At 38.1% G+C, this 18,321-nt stretch overlaps 1 protein-coding gene across 1 annotated transcript in view; it reads left to right on the forward strand.

Moving 5' to 3' along the window:
- The first annotated feature begins 1,155 nt into the window (after positions 1–1,155).
- Positions 1,156–18,321, forward strand: part of VWA8 (von Willebrand factor A domain containing 8) — a 92,074-nt gene continuing 74,908 nt past the window's right edge. The window contains exons 1-3 of the mRNA XM_026034488.1: positions 1,156–1,236; positions 10,856–10,986; positions 13,236–13,346. Of these exons, the coding sequence (XP_025890273.1) occupies position 1,236; positions 10,856–10,986; positions 13,236–13,346 (243 nt within the window). The 5' untranslated portion in view covers positions 1,156–1,235. The remainder of the gene's footprint in view (positions 1,237–10,855; positions 10,987–13,235; positions 13,347–18,321) is intronic.

The raw sequence follows: 18,321 nt of genomic DNA on the forward strand, positions 1-18,321 counted from the left end.
CTCAGAAAACACAGTCATAAACAGTTCTAAAATTTGGCTTTGACTTATGGAAATGCAGTGCAATCAGTGTGTCGTGGCAAAGCTGCACTGCTGTATAGCAGTGTTACTGCCAATCATCCTAATCCTGTCCATGTCACGGATGTACTACAGTGCGTTAGCAAAGATGGTGTTATCTTCAACAGTAGTATTTGAAAAAAATAGTACAATTTTACTATATTCAYCAGGTGACTTGGCTTCATGGTATTATCAGTGATAAATTTGTTTGTATGGCTTAGTTCAGCTATTGAAAAGTTTTTGAGTTTGTTACTAGTCATTTTCTTGGCTTTGCATGTTTGGCAGTTGTGCTGTGTTTTTCTGTATTCTGTATTTTCTGCCTTCTTGGTGCTCGCCCATTTCCTGGCTGCAAACTGGATTTCAGCTCTGATTTCCATGAGCAAGTGCACAGGGCACGGCAGGCAGTTTGATTCAAACTTGCCTGTGCAGAAAGGCAGATAAGACTTTTGTGCATTGTAGTTAAGAGACTACTAAATAAAATGGCAGGTGCTCAGTTTTAGGTTTTAGGAAATAGTKAAATCCAKAGGGGARGGGAAAAAAAAAAACGTTTGCATCCTCTGGAACTGTGGAAAGGYGCTGGATGCTGCAGCTCTACTGCTGGAGAGTGTAGGAAGGACCCATTAGTACAAAAACATTTGTACAAATTTTGAACCTCTAAGAGATACTGTTTCAGGCTGATTGAAAACTCAGGAAAATCATCACTCCCCCATGTGTTTCTCACTGCTGTTTCTGGAGGCAAACAGGGTGAAGATTTAATTTCAACATATCTGTGAGGGTGCCTGCAAGGAAGCTCTATAGTTGGCTTCAATTCCATAGCTTTCTTCAAAGTATGTCCTGGTTATAACAACAGTAACAAAATAATAATAAAAACAAGAGGATTATTAATTAAACATAAATTGTATTGGTGTCTGATCTAATGAAAGCTATTAAAGCCTAATTAGTAAAGTAATAAATCTCAAACATATCCTACTTTGTGAACTTGYAGTCAGCTTTCCCACCACAGGACAATGTTTTAGACATTAATGGATTGTACATGTTAAAAGTTAATGGATTGTATATATTAAAAGTATCTGGAAATAATAATAATTTTTTTTTTTTTTTTAGGTGATACTGTAACTATTGGAGATGTGTCTTTTAAACTCAAAACACCGAAGAACCCAGAGCTTGTTCCACAGAAGTACAGTAAGAATCTATTTTCTTCTTGAATGGCTGTCAAGGTCTTATTCTAACAACTTGTATTCATTCAAGTCGCCCATTGACTTAAGTGAAACTATCTGGGAAATACGTTTTGAAAAAGTACACAACGAGGAGAGAGCAATATATACATTGAGTGGGAGCTAATTCTTCATAATTTCTCTGTTACAGTTAGTTAAATAGGAATCTTGTGGCTTTGAATACAGCTCATCCCATTAATCATGGACATAATAAAAAGATCTTTCATGTCTGTTTAAAAACTGTTCAAAAGGGACCTCATTCAACAGTTGTTTCTGCAAGTAATATACTAGTTCTTTGCTCAAACTGTGGCAGTTTATAATTATCATTCAGTTGCTGTATGGTATTATCTTCCAGACGCATGGGAATTTTCTGTGATTTTTTTCTTTTTGTATTCTCAGGTAGTCCTGTTGCTGTTGTCAACCAACATACAAATTTTTGCAATCGACCAAGTTAATAAGAAGTCACAGCCAAATTATGTGTTTACACGTAGAGTTAATTCCATCCAGATCAATTTTCAGGCAAAAAACAAAGGCAGGTCTGGGAAAACAAGCACATTGTGGTGTGGTATTTGAAAGGGCTGTGGCTTTTATTATACTTAGGACTGGCCGTGCCCTGAGAGCTTCCAACTGCTGTCTGCACTGGTCTTGCAAGGCCCTGCGAGTGCAGCCTGGGCTAACGCTACCGTGCGCTTCRGGTGAATTTGCTTTCCAATGTGTGTGCATTCATTCCATGACATTTTGAGGAAGAAACCAAGAAAACTGCTGGGTTGGAGGGTGTTTCTGAGAGGGAAAGGGATGTTGTTTTCTCTCTCGGAGTGGCATAGACTGCAGGAGCACCAGGCTCGCCAGAGCACAGCTGGCAGGGCGGCTGGGATGCCGTGTGAGAGACCAGAGGGACCGGGATGTTGCAGGTGACGTGCACAGCCACAGGTAGGGCAGGATCAGCTCTGCAGCATTTATGTTGTTGCATTCTTAAGCAAAATACTTCAGTGCTTCTCAGTATAGGGAGTTCTTCAGTTCGTGGGACGCTCCTTATTTTGTAGTAGCTGTGGAATAGCAGAGCSATGTTAGCAGTGACATGTTTAGGCTACTGCTTCTCAGCTGCCCTGTCTTCTCCAACGCGGTTGTTCTTCTGAAATGTCGAATGTTTCCACAACTTCTTTACATTTCAAACAAACATCAGACACATAAATAATAAATGTCTATTGATCTGTTTGTCCTTGGAGAGACGTAGCAGGAGCACGGAAAGGTGATGTTGGTGCTCTCGGTCAGTGATTAGCGTGAGGTCGGCCAGCACTCTGGCCTGGCCAAATCATCAGGCTGTGACTGCACTTTGGACTGCTAATTCCCGTGCCCCACTTGGCATGAGACTGTGACCCTCTCCTGCCAGGAGAGCTGATGCGCCAGAGATACCCTGTGCCGTATGTCAGTCCCTGCTGGAGTAACACTTCCCATACCTTGTGAGTTCCCTGGGAATGCGGCCAGGCAGTTGAGTAATGGGACTAGTCTGTTGCTAGTGTATTACTTTTTACAGCTTTTTAAATGATAGGCTTTTGCTTTTCATCATTTATTCTCGATGCCTGCTTTTACATACTGAGCATGACTGAGCACAACAGTCAATAAATATCATCTATTTCACTTATTTATGTGTATTTGTGCACTGTTTTTTGCCTCTTTGCTTTCATGCCCAGTACCAAATGTAAATGATGGCTGGGTCTGACTTGCTAGGACTGTTTTTCACTTCTCGGGACTAGAAGATAAGAGGGCACGAAAACATTTGCTAGAATCAAAAGGTGAGATTTTTCTAGTTGGTGCAAGGACGAAAAGTAGTCAAACAGAAAAGGATTAAAAATGGAATTGTACAGAGTTATGGCACGTTTGCTAAATCTGATTCTACAACTGAAAGCAACCTCTATAAACAGATATTAGAGGTACCTTGTTAGTAGTTTCTTTTCTCTCTTTTTTTTTTCTTTTTTTTTAATAATCATAACTGAAAAGAGCTCTTATCATAGTCTGGAACACTGTTGTTTACCAGAATGTATTTAATAGCAAGATTATTTAATGTAAATAATTTTAGTTATAAACTTAGATAATTAATATAGAATAAGATAAAAATATTCATATACTTAAGAATAAGAAAAAAAATTTCCAATATTAAGTACATTTTGAGGTGTTTTATTTAAATTTAGGAAGCTTTTAATCCCATAATGATAAACTTCCATGGTTATAATCCAACTAGGGACAAAGTTTTATTCATATAATGAAATAAAATAGATTATATTGGCTGCACATCAATTATATTCTCTCTGTGAGGCATTTCAAGTGTATAAGGCATAACTCACCAAACATTTTTTTTCTTATTTTAAGTGGGTTACTTTTTAATTTGCAGGATAAAGGATTGTGCTGAAAATGCAACAGGTCTTAGGGCAAAACAGATGAATATTATTGTATATTTATACTCATCTCTAAAATTTAATACTTTTTGAAACTTCATTATAGCAAATAATAGTACATTTTAAAATTATCAATCTGGTTACCTAATTTCCTTTAAAATAAGTCCAGAAGTAATTTGGTCTTCAAGTTAAGAAGGAAATACCCTTGAAAACATCTGGAATCACTGGGACATTTTCATGTTTAAAATGGAATGAGAACTAAGAGGAGGAAATTGAGCAGTTCATCTACCACTGTTGCAAATAATGCTGTTATCATTAGTGAAAAATAGAATGTTTCTGCTGCTGTTATTCTGCCAGATAAAAATCATCTTAAGATGTAGTAAAGGTGAAAGTGCAAATCTGTAAAGTAAAAAAAAAAAGTGCAAATCTATAACCCTAAACTCAGCATTATTACTATAGACTTAAATTTAGCCTTAGCAAATCTGAGACTATTGTAACATATTAAGAAATGTAAATATATTGGGTTCCTACAGAACTTCAGCTCTAATGTTTTGTCATGTAACTGATACTAAAATATTCAGTCTTTCTCTTACCTAATATACCTGCTTTTTAAGTCCTCTTTTAAACCTTGTTTCCTGTTACAGAAGTACACAATTAGTGCTGGTTCCTTTACATTTTCATGTCTTTGCTTTTCAGGTCTTATTTTGGGTGCATAGCAACTTCTATATGAAGTACTCCATTTTGTGTGTTGATATAAAATATTAATTGTTTTGCTAGTGTTGGCAAATGGCTTTTCTCAGAAGATTACAACTGAAGTTACATAAAATCAGAATCGTTCTTATTTTTCTAAGTGACAGGTAAAATGAGGCATACACAGGAGAATTGTGTTAATGGAATTTCTGTTATAATTGTGTCTTATACGTTTTGGAAAGAGGACACTTATTTTTGTGCTGATTTTTCTTTTATCTGTAAGAATAAAACCTGCTTATTAAAAATCTTGCTATGCCAGAAAAGTGTGATTGTTTCTTTAATTATACTTTGGAGAATTTTTTTTATATTTTTCCATTGTAGTTTAGATCTAAAATTGTCTGATAATCTAAAATCTAAAAGATCTAAAGATCTAAAGATCTGATAAAACTCATTTTTTCTGATAATTTTTCTGATAAAAATTCTGATAATACTCATTTTTTTTTTTTATGTTGAGTTCATGTCAGTACACAGCTTTTGTTAATGGTTCTGGAAATTGGGCTAGATGATCTCTAGAGGTCCCTTCCAACCTTAACCATTCTGTGATTCTGTCATTCAGAGAACTGTTATGATATTTCACATATTTGTTAATTTTGACAACAAAATCCTGACATGGCTCTTCCAGAGCACTTCAGTCAATGACAGCAAATTCCCTGCAAAGTCGGAAATAATCAGTTCCAATGCAGTGTCGCATCCACTGTGCTTTCTGAAGGGGCAGTTGCATTTGGGAATCTGCATGTAACAGTGTTGAACTGTGGACTGTTCGATTCATATTGAGTGTGGTTTTATGCTGGGAACACGAGTCAGAGTTCCTCCCTTGTATGTGATAAAAAGGAAAATAGGAGTTTACCTTAAGGTATGTGTGTGCTTCTTTTCTTCTTTCTTCTTGTTCTTCATTTCCTTCTAAGGTGTGCTTCTTTTAGGTTGATAAATCCAGTTGCTGTTGTCAGTAGAGGCATATTCTAGACCACTTTAATATATATATATATATTAATTAAAATATAGCATTAAGTAAAATTTTGCGGTTGAAGGGAATGGCTTTAGTGGTGAGGAAATAAAAGTTGTGTCTGTGTAGCAGGATTACTGGTGTCAGCAGGTCTTGAGGTTTTTTTGTGCCTTACCTAAAACATCAGAATTGCCTTAACAATATCATGCCTCTTTTTCCTTATCCTGGTATGATATGTCCCATTTACAAAAGTAGAAAACAAGTGTGTATGTTGGGTTGATGCTCAAGGTAGGCTCAGAGTTGGCTTGGAGTGTGTCCTCATTCATCATTTTTGTGACCCTGTGCTCTGGGTGTCTCTGCTGGAGCAGAGGGGTTGAACTAGATGATTCCTAGAGGTCCTTTCCAACCTCAACCATTCTGTGATTCTGTGGTTTTGTTTTCTTTAAAAGTCAGAGTGTTACAGAATGCACCACAGCAGGGAGACAGGCTGTATGGCACAATGACTGTAATTTTGCGTTAAGGAAGGTTTTTGTTGCTACATTCCTTCTTTCTTAACACAAAGGAAGATTTCTGCTTTGGGAGATAGTGGTTATTTCAGCACCTAGAGTTTCTTTGTAGGCTCCCAACTGATGCCATTCTAGGCTGTTACCACCTCACCAGGATCTTAAATAGTGCTTTTTGTCACTCGGAAAAGAGCTTGGAATGCTTTGCATCCCTACCTCACTTTGTCAGTACACAGAATGAGGAATAGGAAAGTACATGAACRCAGAAATCGTAGAGGAAAATCTGAAGAAACTTGGAGAGTTGTCCAGACTACTCCTCTTGTTGCCTCCAAGTGGGATAAGCTCCATGTGAGCCATTTCTGGCAGATGTTTGCCCATCCCCTTCTTAAAATCCRCAGTGGTGAGACTCTAGAACCTCACCATACACTTTGCTCCGATAGTCATCCTTTTTTTTTTGGTTACTTTTTTTTTGTTGCTTCATCAAGATCTTTTTTGATGTGTTAGAGCTCATTCTCTCTGGCATGGAGATAGTGTAGACATTTTTTTTATTCCCTGTGATTCTCTCTTACATACCGGAAAGTAATTTTTATGATTTTACAGTCATTTCTTTTCTAGATTTAATTTTCTTCAAGTTTTTCATGTTTTCTAGACTTTTGAACCTTTTTCTTGTTCTTTGCAAGATTATTTCAAGTTTGTCTGTGTCGGACTGAGCTGTCAAACTCAAAACCAGACACAGCATTTTCCTTTAGCTGTACATTGAGCTACAGAAAACTGCTCTAGCTGAATATTTTCCTGCCTGCTGTGCATCTAGTTCAGAATTGTTCAATCTCTTCCATGTTTATGTGTCACTAATAGAAACACAAGTCTACCGAGTCCCATTTCATGTTCCTTCTAGAAGGCTATTTGGATTTACATAGACGTACATCTACTGCTCAGATGGAAGAAGTGATTGGCACACACCGGGTTTTGTGCACTTTCCTGGGAAGCAGTTGACTCAGAGGTGGGAGAAAAATGCTGCTGTGTAATCCAGGAAGGTAAATTTCCCCTTTCCAAGCTGCTGCACCAACTCACTACTTCCATGTGACTGCACGACAAAAATTACTGGAATTAAAACTGTTTCTATAAAGAATTTATGGGGGAGAATAGTATTCCAGTGAAAACTGACCGTGATGCAACTTCATTATGAGACTCTGAAAAGTCTCTGTTGACTAGAATAAAATTGGAAGGGCAACAATGTTTTATTTGTAAAAGGCTAAATGAAAACAGCTGAGAGCAGCTCCCATGTGAGGGCCTTGCTCTTAGCTCAGCTGCGTTTCCTTCTTCACGCCGTGCTGGACAACTCATTCTGCTCTTTTATTTTCCTCCAGCTTGAAAAATCTGTGAAATATATTTCAGTGAGTTAAATTTCTTGAACATCTTCCCTTTAAGAAAACGTTCCCTTTAAGAAAGTTTTATGTCTGTCAATCAAGACTTCCTTTCTCGTCCCTTCCTTCCCCAACCATATTTTACAGTAGCCACCCCCAGTGCTGGATGTGCTACAAACTACTGTGTAAACCTTCTTAGTGACCAGTAACCACTTTTTCCCCATGTACTTTCACCTCTCCCGATGRAAGGAGGCATTCTTGGACTCCATCCATGCCCTGGGACAAAGGTTCAGGGTATTCAAGGGTCTTTTTATCCCGGGTCCTATTCTGACTTATTCAAGGTCTTTTTATTCAGTTGAAGGTAACATATGTTGGTGTCCTCTAAGTGCCTCTAGGTTCATGTGGATTGCTCAAACTGGAATCATATGAGCTTTAATGTATTGTGTCTTGTGTGTGGAAGAGATGTTCATGAATCACTTTGCCTGCCTGTGCACAGTGGGAAGAGTTGGTATCTCCTGCATTCAGGGCATTTCTTCCGTAGGTTGGACATGGAGACCTGCCAGCACGTCTTGTGTGCCTTCTCCAGTGAATCTTGTGGCTTCAGTGGGCGTAGCACCTGCCACAACTCCGAGTAGGAGTGAACTGAAAAGTTCCCCAAGCTAACGTAGCCATTTCAGTGTGTGTTTTATCAAAAGTTGATTTGTGGAGCAAACAGCAGCAGCTGCCTCTGCGTCTGCTTCCTAATCAACCCGCAACCGCCACCTTCCTCCTCTCCACTCTGGGGATTTCTCCATCCAGCGTTAGCTGCACCCTTCACAGAACATCTGCCCGGATCCTGTGAGGTGCTGTCCCCTCACCACGCGTGAGGAGAAGGCCGTTCCTTCACTGTCCATCCTGCTGCTCACACAGGAGCAGGGCAGGGAGGCGCTGCCACATGGCGTCAGGGAGGCGCTGCCACATGGCGCCCGCGAGGCCTCCTCCGCCGTGAGGAGACCAGGGCGGCCGCTTGGCTGGTGCCGATCGGCAGCGCGCCGCCCAGGCAGATGGTGCAGAGCCCATCGTTTGCTCGCCGTGCCGGCTGACTCATGGGATAATTAATCCGATCCGTGGCTCCGATCCACACGCGGGTGCTGTTGTCGGCTCATTTGCCTCATCTCCTAAATGTCACTGCAAACGATTCTGTGCTCCTTGTAGCAGAGTTGATGTGTAGCACGTGAGTGGCAAGGCATTTTTCAAGTCGAGTTAGAGAAAACAGAGAAGTTTGGCAGTGTAGATATCACAGAAGTAGTCTAAATATATAAAATATCATACAAGATACTGCATATATGCATCTGCATTTGAAAACTATGCTTTTCAACTATGCTTTGGAATCACTTTATATAGAATACAGTGTAGACTGYATGTAAAAATTTATATAGAATACAGTGTAGACTGCATGTAGAAAGAAAACTATATTTTTCTCACTTTAGGAGTAAACATGTGGGGAACAATCAGAATTAGTATGTGGGGAGATATTACATATTACACACTACAGAAAATGGAACTGAAAAATGGGAGCTGGTGTCTTGGCTGTTCACATCGGGATGCTTTCTTTGAATTTCCCCAATTTATTTGTACAACACTTAGTTTGAATGAGCTTGCATATGGCCAGTGAGCTTTGTAATTTGAAAAGTATTTTGATCCAGCTGTAATCTACATATAAGGAAAATGGTTTAAATGATGAAACAGTGCAACCTCTTYTTAATAAACACAACAATAAGAAATTCTGCTCTTTATGTCTTTTTCTCAAAAAGAAAAATTATGAAACTATACAAGATTTTTGAAAGTTGCATTTTGTATATTTATCTTCCAGAATAGATAGCATTTACTGTTTRAACTGAATGAACATAAATGCCCTGAATATATAAAAGTTTACAGAGTTATTCCTAAGAATTTAGGGTTTTTTTGAGTTCCATACATTTATATTCTCTTTTACATAACGATTTGTCTTGCAGATGTTGCTGAACATTCCTAAATCTTGTTTCTATTTATAGTGCAGCTTTTAAGTCTGACCCAAGATTTTTCTGGAGGCCATCCTAAAAATAAAGGTAGCTACACATTGATGTGAAATGCACCAGAGGCATTTGCAGTCATGCTTTGTCAAAGCTGTTTTTGACATGCTTTTAATGCATGACATTTGACATAAGAGAGTTTAGTTTTTCAGCAAGATTTGGAAGTTGATTTGAAAAATTCTAATATATGTATTGCAGTCTTTCTTTGGAGAACAGCCACTATAAATATACAGTAGGGGCTTGTTCATACAACAGATGGAGGAATAAGGAATGTGCCTTGCAATGGGATCATTGTCTTAACGATACCTTTAACGGTGCCTTTGCTAAAACACTTCTTTGTGTGATGTTTTTCAAAAATAATAGATTTTTATTCCTGTACAGTAGSAATTCTTCTTCTGGTGGGTGCAGTAGTCCTTTTTTTTGCATAAGCAAAATATACATATAAATATTAATTTCCTTGAAAAAAATCTCATAGAAAGGAACATATCGCTTCTGTGTGAGAAATTTATTTGATCTAGTGTATGCGTGAGATACGTGATGCTTATTGTTTTGAAAAAGAAAAGAGTATCCYAGCGAAGAATAAGCAGAAAATATTTTTACGGCCTTACGACATTGTCATAGCAGCATATGAGAGAACAGTGTGTTTGTTGGCACATTAATGACAGATGTTTAAATATAAGCATATATAGGTATATATACACTGGGTTTATTGATGACAAATGTTTTGACAATACTAATGCATGGAGTGCTTGTGTGCGTATGTATCTTAGTCCTGTTTGCATTGGTGGCACTGGTATAATAGAGTTTACTGGAACTTGAAGAGGGTTTCTGATGTTTTTTTTCCTGAGGGATAGATCAAAATATTCAGTTAAAATTTTTGAAAATCATTTTTTTGACACTTCTATACTTCAAAAGCCTTTTTTTTTGAATATCATACAATCATGTTATATTGTTCTGTGAATTAAAAAAAGTCAATTCTGGTATATGCTGATTCAAAGATGGGTTGAAGCCCCTCAGAATGAGTTGYTTGCCATGTCTGAACTCCGCCCTGAATAAACTACCAGTCTGGCCTTGGGATCACACAGATCTGGGGCTTGTTTTTAAATTTTAGTGTCCACTTGCAACCAAGCACTCAAACTGGAGAGAAAAGAGATAAAAATTAAATTAACAAGTATTAATTTCAAGATTTGATCTTCCCTTCCTCCTTTCTTATTGTGCAGATACACATAGTGCATCCCAGACACCTCTCCTGCCTCTTGCTCGAAGCCCTGTCGTTGATCTTGTCATACTCTTCTGAAAGCAACCCTATATGTATATGCATAACTAAACCTTCTCCCTCCTGGCTCACTTGTGCCCTCGCTATCCTCCTGCAAAAGCTGGTGCTTGTGGTTTGTTTCTGAGAGGAGGGGAGGCTGTGCTGGGAAGAAAAAAAAAAGAATGTGGTTTAATTATAATCAGGTTATTGATTTGAAAAATAATAAGAGGATGATATGGTTTTAATTTTAATGTATGGATGRCCAAGTATCTTGTCTGACACGTTTTGGAACTGCATAATATGTCTTCTCTTTATTTTTCTTGCAAAGTGACAGATTCTTTGGCCCAGTCTGTACTGCACCATTTGAGATGGATAATGCAGAAAGATCTCCTCGGCCAAGATGTCTTTCTTATTGGTCCTCCTGGGCCCCTGCGGCGCTCTATTGCCATGCAGTACCTGGTATGTAYGGCTTAAACTCTGGCTTAAACTCTTGGCAAAATAGTCATTAACATTATTTAGTCATTCCTCTACTAGCCAAATTGTGAAAAGTTGCCATAGAAAATCTTACAGCTGGGTACTTAGGTGATAGATAACTTCTTCCATAAATCTGCTCAGTTTTTGTTTTATGGTGTTTTGAAAGTACAGGCATTTTAATACATTTTTTTTTCTACATAGACTCCAGAAAAAAAAAAGGAGTAGGGCAACTGTGTAACCATATGCTATCCAAATGGAGAAACAGTTTGTTCTAGGCATTATGCATGTTAGAGGATTAAGATATCTGCCTACTGTTACAGACAACAAATCAGTTTTGCTTCATTGTACAAAAAAAGAAATGAAGGGGTTTGAGTGTTCTGAGTAATAACTGAGAAGCAGGACTGGGAAGAGTTGATGCCTGTATGAGCTCTTCTCGGGATGTAAGAAGAACTTGCCTACATCCATCTGCAGGAGCTGTGGCAGCCCCACGTGCAAGATTTTGTGTTTAAATCAGTATTGTATTTAAGTGCTCTGGAGGATGGGTTGCTTGTTTTTTGRAGAGGATTTTATCTGTTGTGGACTCTGCCTGGGCAGGAGACCCAAATGGAGATGTATAAAGTAGGACTGATAGGATGGTCAGCCCTTTCTTTTCAGATCAGGTGTGAATCCAAAGAGTAGCTCTCAGAAACAAAACACATGGGAGAAAGCTGCAGTGTTCTGAACTTCGGGAAGGAGAGCAAAGATTTCTTGATCTAGGGTGTCAGATAAGCTACTGGCTTGCTCAGTGGACTCCATAAAATAGATAGAGGAGTTTGGTACAAACTGAAAAGAGGCCCTGTCCATGCTTCTGTCCTGTGAGGGTGACACAGCTCTGGAACAGGCTGCCCAGGGAGGCTGTGGAGTCTCCTTCTCTGGAGATCTCCCAAACCCGCCTGGMTGCCGCCCTGTGCCCCGTGCTCTGGGTGTCCCTGCTGGAGCAGGGGYTGGACTGGATGGTCTCTAGAGGTCCCTTCCAACCTCAACCAGTCTGTGATTCTGTGTGACTTAGGAGACACCTGATATTCATACATGGGACATAGAATATATATCTTGTTCTTTTTGCCTCTGCATGCCCCTGCACAGCATGAGAAGGGCTGCACGCTGCTGCTTCGATGCCATGCCAGGCAACTGCATGGAAACTGGCCTTTGCATGGGGAGCTGATAGGGGTTATCGTGTAAAACCAGAGAGTTTCTGTCTGCCAGTGCTGAAAGCTGCTGTGTGTGTTATTCTCAGAGACTGATCGCTAGAGAAGATCCTCCTGCTTTTACTTTTCTCTTTATTATTTATTTACTTGTTAATCATGGGAAAGTAAAATTGAGTCTGTTTGCACTGTAAAGAATTGGTGGCTTTGTAATCCAATAGGTATTGAAAGAATAAGAAGGTAATCATTACTGAGGCTTTGATATCTTTTGTTTTCATTCAACTAGAAGTAAACACTCTCTCTGAAGAAAGATCTGCTGAACATCTCATACTTTTAAACAAGTGATGAGAGCAAGGGCAATTCACCATGAATCTGTCTCCTAACAGAACACACGATGCCCCAGATATAAAAGTAGCAGGAACATCAGATATAAATGATGTTTTCATCACTTCTTTTCACCTTTAAGATAGAAAGCTCCAAATAGAGTTAATAACCGATACAAACAGAAAATAAGTTAATGGTTTTCTTTTAATTTTCATTTTTGAAATACTTCATAATTTTACAGGGGATGAAAACAATACAGTTCCTTAATGTTGTTGAAATAATGGTTGACAAAGCATGTGCATCATTAAAGCTGAACCACAGGGTAGATGTTTTTGAACAGTGGCAGAGCTGCAACTTTAGATTTTTTTAATGGAAAACCATGCTTTTTATTCATAATGTGCAGGTGCTGATTGTTCAACATCCACAACCAGAAAATGAACWTGAAGAACTTCACTGATGTTCAGTTGAAAGAATTTATAGCTGGTTATAATGTTTTTAGAACAGGCTTGGGGAAAATAAAAGTTTATTGAGCAAAAATTCAAACCATTTTAGTTGAGGCAGAACATTTTACAAATAAGGACATATTAGATTTTTGGGCAGAGTTATTGCAGATCACTCTGCTGGCGTCTCGGACTCTCCTGTGCGATTATACCATTAGGCCCGTGGTTATAGTTCACTTATTTGGGTTATAGCTTTATTTTTGGGATAACTTCAGCCTACTGCCTGCAGGAGCTGACCAAGCGGGAGGTCGAATACATCGCGCTGTCGAGGGACACCACCGAGACCGACCTCAAGCAGCGACGAGAGATCCGAGGGGGCAGTGCCTTTTACCTGGACCAGGCAAGTTGCAGTCATGCACCAGCTATTGTTTACAACTCGTTGGAAGGAAGTCCTGGCTGATTTAAGTGATGTAAAATTAGTACATGTAAAGTGGTGTATTTGAATTGCAGAGGGACTGACATGTTGCTAATATGGTTTAAAAGTCTTGGGTGACACGCTTTATCTTGTTATTTCTGCTAATGTTGTCTTTACTGAAATACTGAGATTTGAATAAAGATTATTCTGACAGATTACTCTGCCTCTGAAAAAGTACAAGTTGATTTAGCTAGGTTATTTTCGATATGCTTCAATAATGAGGAGTGAGATCTATTTCTTGTAAGTTATGGTGTCAGTCCACAAGCATTTCTCTTGGTGCAACTTCTAGCTAACACTTGAAACACATTAGGTGAATTCCTGAAATTGATCTTTTGGTTCATTTTCATTGAAAAAGAATCTGGTTCAGGTGGCTCATGTCCAAATCCACGAGCTAATTTAATACTACTGTAGAGTGACTTGAGGTAGACAGGTCTCCCCCTTGATCCTACGGTTAAACAGGCATTTACTTTGCAGTTAAGCAAGCTGGGCCAACTTCTGTGATGTAATCAAAATGTAAATGTATAATCTAAACCAGCTCTCTCTTTTTTTTTTTTTACTACTATAGAGTAAGACCTCTAGAGTTTTACCTCTACACTTACGAAGCCTGCTTTTATTTTTTAATTAATTTCTGGAAACACGATAGGTAACTTCGAAGATTCTCAGAATGAGAGATGGCCACTCACCTAAATAAATTATTTTTTAGTCAGTTTGTGGGCTTCGAATAACCTCATGCTTTTCTGGCAGTGACAAATGCTGCCTATTGGCAAAATACGAGATAATTCAAAGTACTGTGCTGTGGATTAGCGCTTTAAACAGCTTCTCATTTACAAGGAGATAAGAGCGTTTATGGAGGCTGCAGAGTTAACTCATTAACTTATGTAAGCTCTGTGGTTAGCTGGTGTTACAGACAGTCTTAACTTATCTCCTTGATTACGACACCATAATTTAGATAATTTAGCCCTCAGTATGAGAGTATTAGTTAACTAACACTTCTAAGAGCCACTGAGTCGAGAACTGTAAGAACATCACCAAAATACGAGGTGATCTGCACACCCTGTACTTGGGTTAACCCTGCAGATTTGTTTGTTGTAGATAGAAAAGCTGGTCTTACATAGTGGTTTTATGCTGCTTTAACACTGTGCTTGAACCTCCAACTTGACTGAAACAGCTTCTCCTGCCAGGAGATCAAATTTCCAAAAGTTAAGCAGTTAGATTTGATTACTTTTTGTCTTCATTGTGTCTTCATTGTGTCTTCATTGAGGCAGTTTTAGTTTTATCTTGTGTATGTGAACAAATATATGTCTTTGTGGTGAAAAACTACAAGTATAAGGTCACATTTTGAAAGCATAATTGAACTACCCACTGTATTAGGTAAGTTGTGTGCCACTGTCATTTCTGTGCATGCAAGGTTAAATAGAGTATTTGGGGTATCTTTGAAATAYGTGAGCATACTCATTTTTAATGGAATATCTTTATATCCTTAACTATACCAGCAAGCTACACAATGATAAAACGTAAAATTGATTTTTAAGGTACCAGAGAAAAAGGCTCTTCTGCCATGGAAGACTTCATGTAGTAATCAATGAAATGTCCAGAGTGACAGAAATGACAGCTCTAACTATCCTGTCTGCAAARTGAACCTGACGTGAAACTCCCTGCGGTAGCTCTGCACAGAATTGAGTTTGGTTTATTTTATGGATAAAGGATCAGAAGGATGATTAAAAAACTAAAATAGGACATGAAGTTAATTGATTGAAGCACTTAACGATCACATTTGGGTGTTGGTGTATGCTTATAAATACATACTTATTCACAAAAACACTTAATATACTCCAAGAGAAATATTAGTAAAAATAAATCAGCTTAAAAAAACGGCCAGCAATGGGTTCCAGTTGTGTAATTCTGTGACGTACTAACTTACTGCCTTGGATATCACAGTGGATTTTTGAGGAACTGTTAGGTTAGCCACAACGAAAGCACTGTCAAGTAGTATAAATTGGTTTACTAGCTGTTCCGCACTGCAGTATTTTATAATGCAGGTAGATAGATAACAAAGTCCACAGAGAAGGCACTCCAGGCAGTGCTCCCAGAGTTCCCATTAATTTTCTTGTTGCATCAAACAYGGCACAGGAAAAAAAAGGTACTGTGTAGAGACCGTTTTTTTTAAAATGACATTTTTTAAACAACTGACATACAAGATTGGCAAATATTTAAGGAACACAACAGCAGTAAGTCTTTAATAAAAAGTTTGTTGTTTAGAAATTGGTTGAGCATAGGTTTGAAATAGCTCGTTACCTTACTACTTATTTTTGACCCTGTTTTTATTTTGGAGGAAGTATGTTGTTGCTTCAGTCCAGTGAATAATGATCCATTGCACTACTGCTCCACAGCTTTCATACTGGAAACATATGAGAGGAAAAAAAAACCCAAAGAAACAAGTGGTTTAAAAAATGAACAGCTATGCTAAAGATGTTTTTGGGTAGAGGTATAGCATTAGAAATGCTCTTTATCCTCCAGGTATTTTTAAAATCTGGTATAGGAGGTCACTGCTTTCAACATCAGTCTGTACTGTCGTCTTTAGAGCTGCTTACAGAGAAACCACTCTGCTTCAGATATATTATTTTGTTGCTGTTTCCATACTAGTATTGTCCAGACTTTGATGATCTTAATGATTTTAGTTTATTTTCTTAGAAAAAATACCTCAGTAATTTATGGAAATTTTGAAGTCTTACTCAATATCCTCTTCCTTCCCCAGTAAAATGAAGAAGATCTCATAAAAGTAGTGCAGTATAAATCTCTATCATTTCTTTTCCTAATAACTTTTACATTTTGGCAAGTTTTAATCATTTATCTTAAAGTCAATTTTATGTAACCCATGGGAAGCAATTTAAAACATCTCAATTTCCGGTGCATTCTGTGACCTGTGGTAGCTTAGTAGGTTACAGGGACTCAGATTAATGCCTGCCATCCATCCCTGGAATGCAGGCTGCACTGGGAATTTAATAGCTGTATGTTTTGTTAGCCTCAGAAAGAAGCTCAACCAAAGCTCTACGTTGCCTTTAGAGGATGGTAAAGAGAGATCTTGACCATAAGAGACATCTAGGCATGCTGTTGTTGGGATGTTTGTGGGATACAGGAGAGAAGGGAAGGATTTCAGATGAGATTGTGTGGGATATTCTGCAGGAGTTAACAAGATAGCTGCATGGGAAGGGACTTCTGAAATGTAGCTTGTCCTTACCTTATCTCATTAGCTTTGTTCAGTATTAGTTGTCCTGTACTATAATTTTGGTGCTGTGCTTGATATGTCACTGCGGGGAACCAGTTTTCAGAGCAAGGGTGGTCATCTGCAAAGCCTGTCTCCAGGTTGCTTCCAAAAAGAAGACATTTCACCCAGTAATTGCTGTTAAGCAATTTCTAGCAGCAGTTGCCTTGTGAAATTCTGAAACATAATCCGGATTTATAGAAACCCAGAATGATGTATGAGTCTGAAAAATAAAAGCTCAATACAGCTCCCAGGAATATTCCTTTCTGATTTCAGGGTGATTAAGGTTTTCTGTCTAATTATAGGCATTTTCCCAAAAAATAAAAACAAATAAAAAACAGAATTTATTTCAGCCACAATTTCAATTCTGATATTTATTAGTTTTATAAAAATGTCCTTCTTTCTCTGCTATTTATGTATTTCGGTATAGTATTGTGTTGAGCTGTTCTTTGTCCTTCCTCCCTTTGTGGCACTGTATAACTTCATTCATGTGTTTATATACTGTGATTTATGTCATGACTGGGGTTTACCAATTCCTGCAGTTATCTTATTTTGCACTTGTTATGTGGAGAAGCTCAACCTTGTTCAGTTTTGGGAAAGACTGTGAAAATCTGCTTAGCGATTTTTTCCTGTGTTTTTTTTTTTTTCTTTTGCCTTGAAGATAAAATATATTTTTATCACTGGAGGATAAAACTGAAATAAGAAATTTGCATTACATGTTTGCTGCGTAAAATCATTCCTACAGGAATAATTCTGTATGGAGGGTTTCTTCTTTTAAAGGGAAGAAAACCTCAGCTTATCATAACTGCAGATACTCCCTGGAGCAGGTATCCAGGTAACCATCCTTGCAGGGGGACAGGTGGGAGGCTCTAAGCTTATTTTTTTTTTCCATCTGAAGAGCAAAATAGTCCCCAGCTCCAGTTAAAATAAATCTGAAGATAAAAAWTTAACAATTCCCTTTCTCAGCCTTTTAACAAGAATTAGTACTTACAATCTCAGGTTTATCATCACGATTGCATAATATATGCACTCCTGTCAAATTATACTTTGTATTGAGCATTTGGAACGAACGAGGCTAGTAAGAGGGTGAGACAGCACAGCTATTTCTGGGTTTTCATTATAGAATTATGAAGATTAGTTTCTTGGAAGCATTTTTAAAACATGATTTTCAGTGACAGATTGCAAACTTACTCCCTTTCCTCTTATTTGTTATGCAGTTTAGTTTCCAAACCAATCCATCAATACACAGATAAACCTGAAATAATGATTCAGAAGATGCCTTGTATTATGCCTAGCTTATTGCAGAGACATATTCCTCATTACCAACCCAGAGTGCATAAACATCACAGTTCAACTAGAGACAGGCAGCTGTTCTGGTCTTCAGAGCAGACTTTAGCTAATAGTACTCTCTGCAACATCTTTAGAGACAGATTAATTGTGCATTTATTTCATTCTATTGTGGAGAGCAATTTTCAGTATTTCAGGCTGTTTTTTCTTCCAGTTTAAATTTTCAGTTTAAAAAATACAGTAGGGAGCACAATTTGAAAAAAACAAAACAAAACCCCCCAGCAAATTAGCACTCAGGTGTAATTATTATTATTATTGTGGAGGTTTTTTTCAGTTAAAGAGTGATAAAAC

The sequence above is a fragment of the Nothoprocta perdicaria genome, unplaced genomic scaffold (assembly GCF_003342845.1).
Source record: "Nothoprocta perdicaria isolate Ctin4 unplaced genomic scaffold, notPer1 scaffold_145, whole genome shotgun sequence".
Classification (NCBI taxonomy): Eukaryota; Metazoa; Chordata; class Aves; order Tinamiformes; family Tinamidae; genus Nothoprocta; species Nothoprocta perdicaria.